The sequence below is a fragment of the Gavialis gangeticus genome, unplaced genomic scaffold (assembly GCF_001723915.1).
Source record: "Gavialis gangeticus isolate Ggan-Ray unplaced genomic scaffold, GavGan_comp1, whole genome shotgun sequence".
Classification (NCBI taxonomy): Eukaryota; Metazoa; Chordata; order Crocodylia; family Gavialidae; genus Gavialis; species Gavialis gangeticus.
In genome coordinates this window covers 2,999,943-3,012,485 of record NW_017729025.1, presented here as the reverse complement: position 1 = coordinate 3,012,485, position 12,543 = coordinate 2,999,943, and the positions used below count along the sequence as shown (strand labels likewise).

Below are 12,543 nucleotides of genomic sequence, written 5' to 3'. Positions count from 1 at the left end.
TGAACCGCATCCTGTTCAGATCCGCCCACTTCTGTAACCTATCCAGGTCTGCCTGGATGCGGTCCCTGCCTGCCAGTGTATTCACTTTACCCCACAGTTTGGTGTCATCAGGGAACTTGAACAGGGTGCTCTCCACACCCTCGTCCAGATGTTGAACAGCACTGGTCCAAGGACTAAGCCCTGGGGGACTCCGCTGCCCACACCCTCCCAGGTCGACATCGATCCATCCACCACCACCCTCTGGGTGCACCCCTGGAGCCAGTTTGCCACCCATGTCACTGTGCGTTCATCAGTGCCACAGTCCCTCAGCTTGCCCACCAGAACTGGGTGGGACACTGTGTTGAAGGCCTTCTGGAAGTCCAAGAAGAATTTCCTCATAATTCATTTACTTTCTTTTAACTTGTCATTTTTATGCCCAAAACTTTTTGACAAACCACAGGAAGTGTGAGATTAAATTTAAAATTATATTTTAAAACTGTATTTAACTCTCCTGTTTCAGGAAGGGCAAATATACTGGGGATGGCACAATGATGTTCATGTCTTTGATACAACCACACAAACTTGGTTTCAGCCAACAATTAGAGTGAGTATTTTTGTAAATGCTCAATCATTCTATACATAGTTTTGTAACTCTGCCACATATTGAACAATGACCAGACTTTAGAGTTTGGAAAATGTTAGTATTCCTTGGGCTAATAATATTGAAGTACTTTTATGTTTTCCTTGTCTTACAACATAAGAACAAGGGAACCTTCCAGTAAAAGGTGGCAGATGCTAAACTGATAAAAGGAATACCCGTATGAAAAAGTAATTGGACTGGGACTTATTGCCACAGGTGCTACAGAGGCCAAGGGCATAGCAGAGATTCAAAGAGGGGTTGAATATATATGGGTCTATTTGCACAGGGGTGTATATGTAGGGAACATTATGTTTAGCATAGGGGGAATATAGACACCTGAAGAATGAGTACTGTATATTTGCAGTTGCTCTATTTTATATTTTTATTTCGTTAAAGGTTTAGTGTTACAAAAGATTCTCTAGCAAGCCTCTAGCAAACTGATGCTACTCACAGGCTATTAGAACGGTACTTGACATCCTGTGTATAAAAACATCTTTTACCTTGAACAATCTCTCGGTACAAAGGAATGTACAATGGAATGTAATTTTTTTTTATATAAATCAGCATTAGGATCATAGCATAGCATAGAGCCGTATATAATTCTGTGAGTGCTTAAGTTGCTTTTGTGTGGTGTTCTAACATTTTTATAAAACTAGATGTTGGAGGAAATGTATGTCTGAAAAGTAAGGCCCAGTCTTGCAATTTCTATTTCTTATTTACATGGGACAAACTCTCAATGGTACCATCAATGGATACTACATAAAACTGTTAAGGATATAATTTCTAGTTCAGAACTGTCAGGTGATGCTTTGCACCATAGAAAATCAGGCCCCCACAGGACTTACTCATCAGTGCTCTACCAGACTTAAATGAGGGAAAATTCAAGCAAGTCACTGGAATTTCATTGGCAGTAAGCTGGAATAATGTATTGTATTGATAAATCAAGCCAAAAGAGAACAAAGTAAACACCAAAATGCACGGGAATTTAGTGTTAACTTTTTTTTTGCAGCATTTAATCTAAATGGAGTCTTGGATGTTCTTCTCAAATTGTTTCTTTTTACATTTTCAATTTTGCAAATGTTTTGGAAAATGAAGTATATATTTCGGTCCTCTTTTTTGCAATTTATACCTGATTGATTGCAGCCTTAACTGGTACTGTACAGGGTAATATCTTCAAGTGTCTTTGCATCGTTTCTTTCAGGGTGGAGAGCCACCTCAGCCTCGAGCAGCTCATACATGTGCTGTGCTGGGAAATAAGGGTTATGTCTTTGGAGGACGAGTACTGGTTAGTACCTATTTAATGAATAATTAATTTGTAGTAATGTAATGTGTTTGGCAGTTACTTATTGATAGCAGTTTATCTACATAGTACCAGTAAAGCCCATAATGTCTGTGGTCCTAATCAGTATATTTGTGAAAGGTGTCCCTAGATGCCTTTTTTTCCTCCGTGTGCCCCACAAAGGGTAGTAGACATCTGTTCTCCGTATTCAGTCTAGATGAAAGAGGCACAAATCCCCCTCCAAAATAAAAAGAGGGTGGATGTTTGTTTGTTACCTGCCTCCACATTGGCCAGCCGAGGTGCCCTTTTTGGCACAATGTTTGGCATTATGTTTGGCATACAGTTGTAGCTAAATGTCAAGAGATTTCCATTTTTACATAATTATTTGCACATTGGTTAGCAAGTGCAGAGAAGAATGTAATCGAACATTTTTAGAGCAATGTTTTTAACATATGTTAGGGTAGTTTAACAAAACTAAAGTTGCTTCATCAAGCCCAAGATAAAACATTCATATAACATATTATTATTGCATAAGTTTTTATTTTCAGCTGGTGGGTAAATGTCACACCAAAGAGAAACTCAAATCAATCAACATTTTAGAGATATCAGTGGTTAGTCACATTATCAGTTGAATATAGGACCCATGGGCTATTAAGAAATATGACAATACAAATGTTGTTTTATAGGATGTTTAAGGATGCATAAACTGTTTAAAAACCTATATAGCCAGGCAAATGTTATATTACCACTGGTATTTCTACATAATAAACCACTGGCAGTATGATGAAAAAAATATTTAAAATACGATTTTTGATATGTCACCTTCAAGCAAATGGTGGGTTGTTAATATTCAATATTAAAACAACTTTAAAGGCTTTTATATGGTCAGACTGTTTATTTTTTATATTTTAATTAAGGATTTGTTGGCAAGTGATACATTTTAACAAATGTTTTAATTTTCTTTAATGCTATCTCTCCTAAACAATGAGGGAATTTATAGCACTATCCACATCTCTCTCTGACTCTCACATGCAGTCAGACACTATTGCAGAGTTTACAGTTTGGAGAAAATACTTAAAAAACATAATATTATATACAAATTATTTTGTTTTAAAGAACATTAAAGTTGTCAAACTAAGCTTTTCTCAGTTAGGAAACACTGAAAGTCAGCTAAGGAATCACTAATTGGCCACACTGAAAATATGAGTGAGAGAGGGTCCTGTGATTTGGAGATAAAGCTGCTGGCCTTAGGTAACTGCAAGTAATATAGAATGGTGCAGCATGTGACATTAGCAACATAGGCAAGCACATCAAGATTGTCCTCTCTCTCTGTGTCAGGGGTGGGCAGTTATTTTGAGCGAAGGGCCACTTACTCAGTTTTGGCAAGCCATCAAGGGCCACGTGACAGGCAGCCAGATAAATATTAATTTTCTAAATTTTTTAGGGCCCCACGAGCCAGGTAGAATTGTCTGGTGGGCTGTATCTGGCCCTTAGGCTGCATTTTGCCCACCCCTGCTCTACATAGACCATCAAGATTGGTTCTGGGTCTCAGTCTTTATCTTTAACATACTTAATTATCTGAGCCCAACGCATCTAAATATCTAACAAAAAATTGCCCAAACTTGGTAGTGAGACCAGCAATATAACTGAATTCAAAAAAGGATTAGATCAGTTTATCAAAGATAAGTCCATAAGAAGCTATTAAATATAGTAAGGATATGATCTCAGGCCTAGGACATTCTCAGAGCTATGGTTGCTGGTAACTTGGAAAGCATGGCAGGAGGTATGGAGGTGATGGTGGATCACTCCATACCTACCATTTCTTATATTCTTCCTCTAAAGCCTCTATAACTTGTCACTGTCAAAGATTGAGTTACTGAGCTAGGTGAACCTTTGGTCTGACCCAGTATGCCAATATGAATGAAGATCATGGTTGACAACTCTGCTTTTCAAGCGACATGGACAGAGCCATCCCGAGGGGTGTGTGGGGCCTGAGGCATATCAGCTTGTACAGGGGAAGGTGGCCATGTGGGGGGAGCGGGGTGGGGGGTGGCGGTGAGTGGCCGGAGCCGGCAGAATTTGGTGGGGGGCAGCGGGGGCTGGCAGTGAGCGACCGGTGCCGGCAGCACTCGGCAGTGGAGCCAGTGGTGCTTGGCAGTGGCAGGCATGGCGTGACCTATACTGCATTGACCGTGGGGCCCCCCAAAGTGCAAGGCCCATGACGGTCGCCCCTATTCGCCCCAGCTAGGAACGGCTCTGGCCATGGAATATTTTAACTTGAAAATAAGGATCATACTGTACTTTTTCATAGCTGATCTGAGATTACAGAATAAACTCCCCATAGAACCATCAAAACATTTCTAACTATATTCCAAGAGTAACCTGTATTTCTTTGACCCATCTCCTCTAACTTGATAGTAAAACATCCTGTGAGTTTACAAATACAGTGTAAGGCAGAGGCTCTTTTAGCAATCAGAAAATTGCTGAGCATGTGGGTATAGTGGTTAATCGTCCTAGTCTGCCTCAGTTGCTGTCTATGCTAATAGGTCCTTTCAGTTTCAAGGGTATTATTAGGCCAGGAGTCATGAGAATCAATATACCTTACCTTAGGAAGATGAGTGTAGTTGAACACAGAATTTTTAAGTAATAGTGTTACAACATTAATGAGCCACGAAAAGGTGAGAGCAGGATGTTCCCCAATGAATTATCAAGAGTGCTTCCTGTTTTACTAATGGTTTATAAACAAATGAAATACCGTCTGATGAAAGGTATTAAATACCCTTAATCACTTCCTATGACCTATGAATTTTCTACCAGAGTATTTTTTTTCCTTTTATGATGTCTGGACCTCTTACGTGCATAGCAGTGTTGAGTTGCGTATTTCCTAGCTTTGATAAAACTCAGAATGAACTAGGAATATAAGAAAGTAGGATCAGACAAGACAAATTAAACATAACAGTTTTTAAATAACATAAATAGATCAAATTAAATTAATGTGTCCTGTTTACTATCTTTTAAATTTGATTTCTGTTACAGATACTCTGTTTTTTTCTTAAGACTTTACCCCTCTCTGTTGCCAAGCAACTTGGAGCCTTTTGTGGTGAATTAAGTTCAGCTGGCGAGTAGGGCGTTGTAAATCCCTTCCAATTACAGTTGCATCCCACTTTTGGTATGATTATCAGTGAAGTAGCTTTTAGCAGTATGGCACTGACTGCTTGTATAGTTTTTGTGTGTCTGAAAGAGAAGGAAGCAGTGGTCCCCAAAAGGACTGCAAACTAAGATAACTGCGTGTAATGGAACAGATATTTTTATCATGCTTTAAAAACGTGCAAACTGAACTTAAAATGGCACCCACTTCAGCTGTCCCAATTCTTCTCATTTGAGAGAGAATTTATATACTATAGTACAGTGTTGTTCCAGATAGTCTGCAGATCCATTACAAAATGTCTTACTCTCACTTTATTTCCTAGGAGGCAGAAGTCAGACTTACCAATTAGGTTAGAATGAGAGCTGACTAATCCATTTGAATTGCTTTGAGTTGTTGCAGGAAGGTTTCACCAGATTTCCTTCCAAGAACAAAAAAACCAAAACATCCAGAAAAAAGAGATTGTTTTTATTTTTTTATTTATTTATTTTTGGATTCTAAATATTATCTGGCGGCTGTTGCATAGTCTGAGGATATCCATTTTGTAGCAAAATTGCTGGAAACTCCCTTCTGACACAAAGGCAGCTAGCAACATCAATTTCCAGCACAGCATTTCTGAATGATCATCTGTCAGAAACTTTGAAGACAACCAGAAGGATAGAGAAGCTACCAACTGGAAGGGCTTACAACAATGCCCGGACAAGCAAATCTCACGTGCTGGAGGTTGCCTGTACTACAGTTTATGGGCTAATTGAACCATACCTGTCCTATGGCTTTTCTGTGCCATTCCTTTTGGGCTAAAGCAGTCTTGTTCACTGAGTATCAGTTGTGCCTCACCTTCTTTTCACTCCTTCATAAAACCCTTTGAGGGGGTAAGAGGCAAAGCAACCCAGCCATGAAGAAACAAATAAGCAGTAAGGGGCCTCTTGGCCCCACTATTTATTACTGTTTTGCAGCTCCATTTAACAGTGTGAGTCAGTTCATATGGGACTCCACCTTATTTGCTTATAGGGTTCATTGCCACATGGCTGCTTATTTAGCTCTGCTTGTTAGATTGTGGGAATCAGAAATACAAAAAAGGGTGCTCCCAACCCCTCATCCCTGGGCTGTCCACAGGCAGCTTCTGGTTCCTTAAGGCAAAAGAAAAGTTCAAGGAGCCCACTTGGGGACGATTTCAAAAGAGCATATAATTGTTTCTCTTATTTCTGTGTAACCACCTCTGCAGTTATTTCTGTAATGCAGCAGCAGATCTATTTTTGCTTCATCCATGAAATCCTATTATCAATATTCACTCTGCCTTATGAATAATGGGGAGGGGAGAATACACTCAGTAACTGGGCCTTGTGATGTTACTGTACAACGAAGAAATGGAAAAGGAAAGGTAAAGGCATGAGTGAAGGACACTACAGCTTTTGACACAGTAGTCATTCCTCCGTGGAGGAAACTTCTAAGCCTCATTTTCTCCAGTAAAATGCAAAGCAAGTTGTACAGGGACTCTCTTTTTCTCCTTTTCTTCTATTTTGCCATGATAGAAAATAATCTTTGCAGGATAAAGGCTCTACAAGGAACAATAAAGGTCCAAGAAGTGTGAAGATGATCCTTATAATCGTTTTCCTAAGAACAAGGGCAGCTTTTTCCCAACTTGGGGCTAGAGCTGGTAGAGGAAGAACCTCAGAATCAGTATTATTTGGAGGAGTAATTTGAAACTGCTCTTGGGAGTATTATGTGGACTCTATTCTACCAGGAAGCATCTTAAGAATGAAATTGGAGGAAGTGAGAGAGAAGGGGCATTAGTTCACTCACAGGTAAATCTATGATTTATGCTTTGAAAAATTAATGAAATTCTCATGTCTGGTCAATGAAATGTTTAGTCTTTAATTAAAGAATATTGTAATAACAAAAGCAAAGTCATCTCAACAGCCCTTTATGCATCTGCTGACTTCATCGTATGCAGGATCAGTGCATGCATGGTCAGATTCCCTTTTGCCTACTCTTATCAGTCAAGATCAGAAGTCATTCTGGAGTGGGAGCCTTCATTTAGAAAGATTTCCTTAATAGTAGCTGTTGTGGGAGATGCAGCCTCTTTGAGAATTTTCAGCCTGAAATTCACAGTTAGAGCAGTGAGCTATAACTGTGTCATAGCACCAGGTCTGCCTGGGACCATAATGGAAAATCAGGTACTGGTCACTCTTAAGTGTCCCAAGTAGCAGGCACTTTGGTCACTATAAATGGAGCTGCCATGGAACCCTTTAAAAATAAATATAAACTCTGGGGAGGCCTTCTAGCTCAAAAGGACATGCAGACCTTATTACTGATCTTGGCACACTGATCCAGCTAAGAATTATAGTAAGGATACCTCACTAGCTGACTGAATACGCCAAGTGGTATAAGAAACATAGGAGATGTTGCAGGAAAATACTCTGCATTTTGCCAAGCACTTATGATTACAGACTGGGTTTGTGTGATATGGTTCCTTAAATGGGGGAGTAAATGGCAATAAATGTTGAAGAGCTTTATCAGTGCTGTATTAGAAGACTGAATCTTAGGACAGATATATAGTCTGCATGCATTTGGAATCAAGTGTAACCTATAACTGGGGTATTAAAATACCCCACTTCTTCCGTGCAAAAGAAAGACTAGAATATGAATACAGTATAGAAATATAGTTTTGCTTCCAACTGGGGTTGTTGATTTACCAAGGAACAAGAAGTCTTCCCCATACTCTTTCTAGTATCTAAGCCAGAGGAACCATTAAACAGGAGCTCTTGAACGGACTCCTTTAGAAGTCATAGTTTAGGATGGGGATTCTGAATTCCAGCATAACAGCTATTTCCGTGTTTATTATACGAGTATTTGATCTAAATAACCTCTACCCATGTATTATATGAACTTCCCAGAAGGGATAGCTCAACTTCACATACAACAGATAGCGCCTGTTTGCCTGAAAATGTTTTCCAAAATTTTAGTTAACATTACGTTTTCCTTGGACACAACAGAGTTTATGTATACTTATGCTAAAATGACAGCATGCTTCTGGAAAAAGCACTGCAGTGAGATTTTAGTCTGGAAAAACGTGGTATGTCAACTCTGTCAAGAACCAGGTTGATGCCATGTGGTCATTATTACTTCTGGGGACCTTCAGAGGTATCTACCTCCACAGCAGATTATACCTATCAGAGGAGAAAATTCAAAAAACAGTGGTCACAAAGAGCAGTGTCATTTGTGCTCTAGTTAAATTTCTCAGAGTTCACTTCTTGGATAAGAACAGATGTCTGGCCATAACATTCTGTTGTGAGATTACACATCTTCAGAAACATGTTAATTTCTTCTGAGCTCAGAGTATTCATCCCTTGGTACCATTGTCTTGTTAAGGTACAGAAAAGTTACCATATTTTGGAATTGGGGAAGGTTGGTTGAGAAAATCTATGCCAGTATCAACAGCAATGAAGTTCACGGAAGGAACGATTTTGTCCAAAATTAAATAATGGAACGTGATATCAGTGGGCTTCAACACCTGAATAATAACTTTTATCAGAATGGAAGAAGGAACTAGATAATCAGCGTGACTATGAGATAATAAATCTCTCTGTTCCAGCAGAAAAATGAAGGAAAAAAAGAAATCTGTATTCACAAACACTGACAGGGAGGAGATAAATATCAACCCAGCTGATTGAGAAAGTAAAGGATCAATCTGGGATAAAGGCATCTATAGCTTAAGATCTCTCATTTGAGACTAGTCAAGCCTTGACTACCTCCCTGTCATTGCACCTGTAGCTCCCTTCCTCCTCCCCTCCACAGCAAACGGTTCCCCAATTTATAGTCTCTGTGGATAAATTAAAAAGCTGTAGCTACAGTAATGGCCAAAAGAATTATAGTTTTTCTGTTCACAACCAGAGGCACAACCAGGCAGTTCTGCACCCTGGGCTGCTGTGCAGTTCTTGGGGCAGTGCTGGTTGCCATAGTGTTGTGGCTATTTCTGCAACACCCCCCTCAACAAAAGTGGCTTTCGTGGCTGCTGTGCTGGTTGCCCCCCTCAGTTACACTACTGTTCTCCAAGACAGTGTAAGTGAATGGGAGGTCCCAGATTTCCTCAGTAGGTCCTGGTTCTTTAATTCCTTCTGATGGCATCTGCTATACAGCTCTGTCTGTTTTCAGAGAAGCATCTGCTCTTGCCAAATTTTGTGTCAAGATCAAGAAAAAATAACTCCAACTGCATTAATTGAGAGAGATCAGTTGCAGGAAGATATTCAAGTGTGCTTATACCACCTTTTTTTTTTTTTAACCTGATAAAATATTCCACAAGCAGAGTATCTTATGTCTGTATGTGTGTACGATTTAAATCAGCCTAGTTGGATCCAGTCAATGCGAGGGCAAAATATATTTTACAACTTTTACAATAAAGTATGAGAGTCCAAGTGATAGCCATTTCCAAGTCACTGGAGTTAGCAGGCATATTCTGGAGCAACTTTGTTATCCAGACATAGGAATGCTTTGAGTTGCTATGCTTCTTTAAACTGTATTTGAAGATTACAACCAGGAACTACACTTTCTATTACATGTCCTAAACACTGGGCACATCTACATGTGCGCATTAATGTATTAGTGTAGCCTAATTTGCGTTGATTTAGTACCTCATATCAGTGGTGCTACATTTAATGAATACAAGTAAAAGCTCATTAATGCACATGTAGACATGCCCACTTTTGGGCCCTTGTCAGAAGTGTTTAAGATTTTCTGCCTTCAAAGGCTGTCATTCTGGCATTCGCTTTGGCAAAGGCTGTTTACAGAAGTTAAGATGCTATTGAGGAATGGCAGTATTGCACCCCTCATGACAGGCAGTGTGTTCCCAACACAACAGTTATTCCCAAAATAAACTTGCTTACAAGAAATTTTATTTTCCATCCATTTTGTCCCCATACAAAGCACTTAAAAAAAAATAAAATTCCTGCTGCGTTTTCAGTTAGTAGAAGATTAATTGGTACATTTTTTAATTTTTCAAAGCTAGAAGGCCTTTTCCTTTTAAAATGTACATTCACGTAGAGTCATGGAAGTTTCCTGGTCTGAAGGATCATAACAAACATACAGGGTGCATCTACACATTACCCTACGGCAATATAAAGATGCACTACATTGCCTTATAGCACGCTAAGGTGACATAGCATCACCTGTATCTACATGTGATCACCAGCTACATTGCCATAGCAGTGCGCTGCCCAGCAATAGTGCACCGCAATGGCAGTGTAGCTGGGAAATGTACCTGTGTACGGCGAGCATGGCACAGTAACAACCCATATTGCATCGTGTTTTACTACTTCTAAAAGGAAGTACTAAAACACAGTGCTGTAGCAACGTCACCATATGGCAACATGTAGGCATGCCCACAGAGAGAGAGATTTAGGATGGCTACTTGATCTTAGTTTCATGCTTTACAAATTAAATGTACACACCTCCATCCCTATATAACTGAGGGTAATTGAAGTATTTAAAGAGAGAAGATAAGGGAGATGGAGATCTATCATTCACCATTTCTTTTCCCTCCTGACACTACCACTGAACATTTGCATTATAATGAATCTGAGAGGATTTTTCCTGAAGAGACTAGGAATATTTATCTTACCTGAATATTTATTTTCTGAATGGGAGGGAGCCCACCTATCCAGCACAGGTGGCATAAGGACTATAGTCCTAAAGAAAGCTTAAATTGTGTTCTTCTCCATTTTCTTTATGGGTATAATATAGTTATATGCCCTGTAGAAGCTGAGGTGGAGTTTGAAATTGCTTTACAGTGGGAAGAGTTTAGAAATTTCTTGATTATTTTAGTAATCTGCAAATTAAAATCTAAAAGAATTAGCTCTATGAAGCCAACCTTAAAGTATCTTGTCTTGACTTGCTGGCTGGGAGTAATCGCACTCATTACTTTGATTGGCAAGCCTGATTTCTGGCTCTAAAAAGCAGCAAGTCGGAGTAAGAACCATTGTAATGGATCTGTGGATTTTCCTGCTAGAAAAAAAAGGAAATTTTCAGGTAAGGTAGGATAAATTTTCCTGTTTCGCAGCTGACTGGTTGTGATGTCCAGGCAATTCACAGAAAGAAATTAGGGAGGTCACAAGTCATTACAATTTTTTTTTACAATCTAAAGCAACTGAAGTTTTATCCTCCCCTCTTCTACTTTCCCCACACTATGCATATACTGTTATTCCTAAAAATTAACTGTTCTTTGTTAGCCTCTCAAAACATATACACAGAAATATACATGCTTGTTGTTATTTATCAGGGATCCATGTTTTGCTTTTACTTCTGTAACAGATATATTGAACTGTTACACAGATTGTTTGACTTTAAATATGAATATTAAATCTTTATAGCAAAAAGCATCAATGTTATATTTAAAAAATGTCTGTTTACTTAAGAATAAAATTCTGCTTATTCAGAATTTTCACAACCCTTAACTACCTGGCTACAATGTTCTTTTAAAAAAATATTACTTAAAAAATATGTTTTAGGAAATATCTTTCTGAAATACTTGATTTATTAATTGTCTAATATAACACAACTGGGATTTTGTTGTTTTAGCAAAGTAGAATGAATGATTTGCACTGTCTGAACTTAGATACCTGGACTTGGTCTGGAAGGTAAGTTTGTGTGGTACTTAAAGTTGTGTATAAGAGAGTGGAACTATTTAACAATATGTTTTAATGCTACATTTGAAGTTTTTCTGGAGAGAAAATTTGAGCTGGGTACTATTTAAATAGCTGGTACATTTTGTCTTTAGTTCACCAATGCGTTTTTGCTAGTGTGCATTAAATTTAGTACCTCCATTGTGAGATGCTAGAAAAAGGCACATTAAAGCACCACTGATGGTAGGGGCCACAACTTCAGCACAGCCTGCAGTGATTTAACTGCCTCATTTTCACATACAAGTATGACATTTTACTGTTGCATGTTTTTTGAACATGGTTTATGCTACTTTTCTAAAGCTTTTATAGGTTAAACCAGGGAAAGGTACATTTCCATTTTTCTCAAGAAACAGTTCTTTAAAGAAAAATAATAGGATCTAATATGGGACAACATCCTACATAGTTATTTTTCAACAACATATCATATTTTTCTCACATGTGCATGCACCTTTTTCCAAAAATCAACTGCTGGAAACTGGGTAATAGCAGTGTCTGTATCCTAAGTGTCTGGTGGGGAAAGTGAAAGTAATGCTGCCCTGCTGTCTGCCACTTCATAGAATCATAGAAGTAGGGTCGGAAGGGACCTTGTAGATCTTCAAGTCCGACCCCCTGCCTGGGCGGGAGAAAAGACTGGACTCAAATGAGTCCAGCCAGGTAGTCATCAAGCCTCTTCTTAAAGATCCCCACAGTAGGAGCCAGCACCACTTCCCTAGGAAGTTGGTTCCAGCTCCTAGCCGCCCTAACTGTGAAGTAGTTCTTGTGGATGTCTAATCTAAATCTACTCTCTAATAATTTGTGTCCATTATTCCTTGTCATGCCAGGG

At 39.0% G+C, this 12,543-nt stretch overlaps 1 protein-coding gene across 4 annotated transcripts in view; it reads left to right on the top strand.

Moving 5' to 3' along the window:
• KLHDC1 (kelch domain containing 1) overlaps positions 1-12,543 on the top strand; it is a 56,266-nt gene that overhangs the window by 14,111 nt on the left and 29,612 nt on the right. For all 4 annotated transcript variants that reach the window (XR_002097578.1, XM_019518334.1, XM_019518335.1 and 1 more), the window contains 3 exons: positions 500-583; positions 1,821-1,904; positions 11,617-11,675. Coding sequence is in view for 3 of the 4 variants with exons in the window: in XM_019518334.1 (XP_019373879.1) it covers positions 500-583; positions 1,821-1,904; positions 11,617-11,675 (227 nt within the window). In the remaining variant the exon portion in view is untranslated. The remainder of the gene's footprint in view (positions 1-499; positions 584-1,820; positions 1,905-11,616; positions 11,676-12,543) is intronic.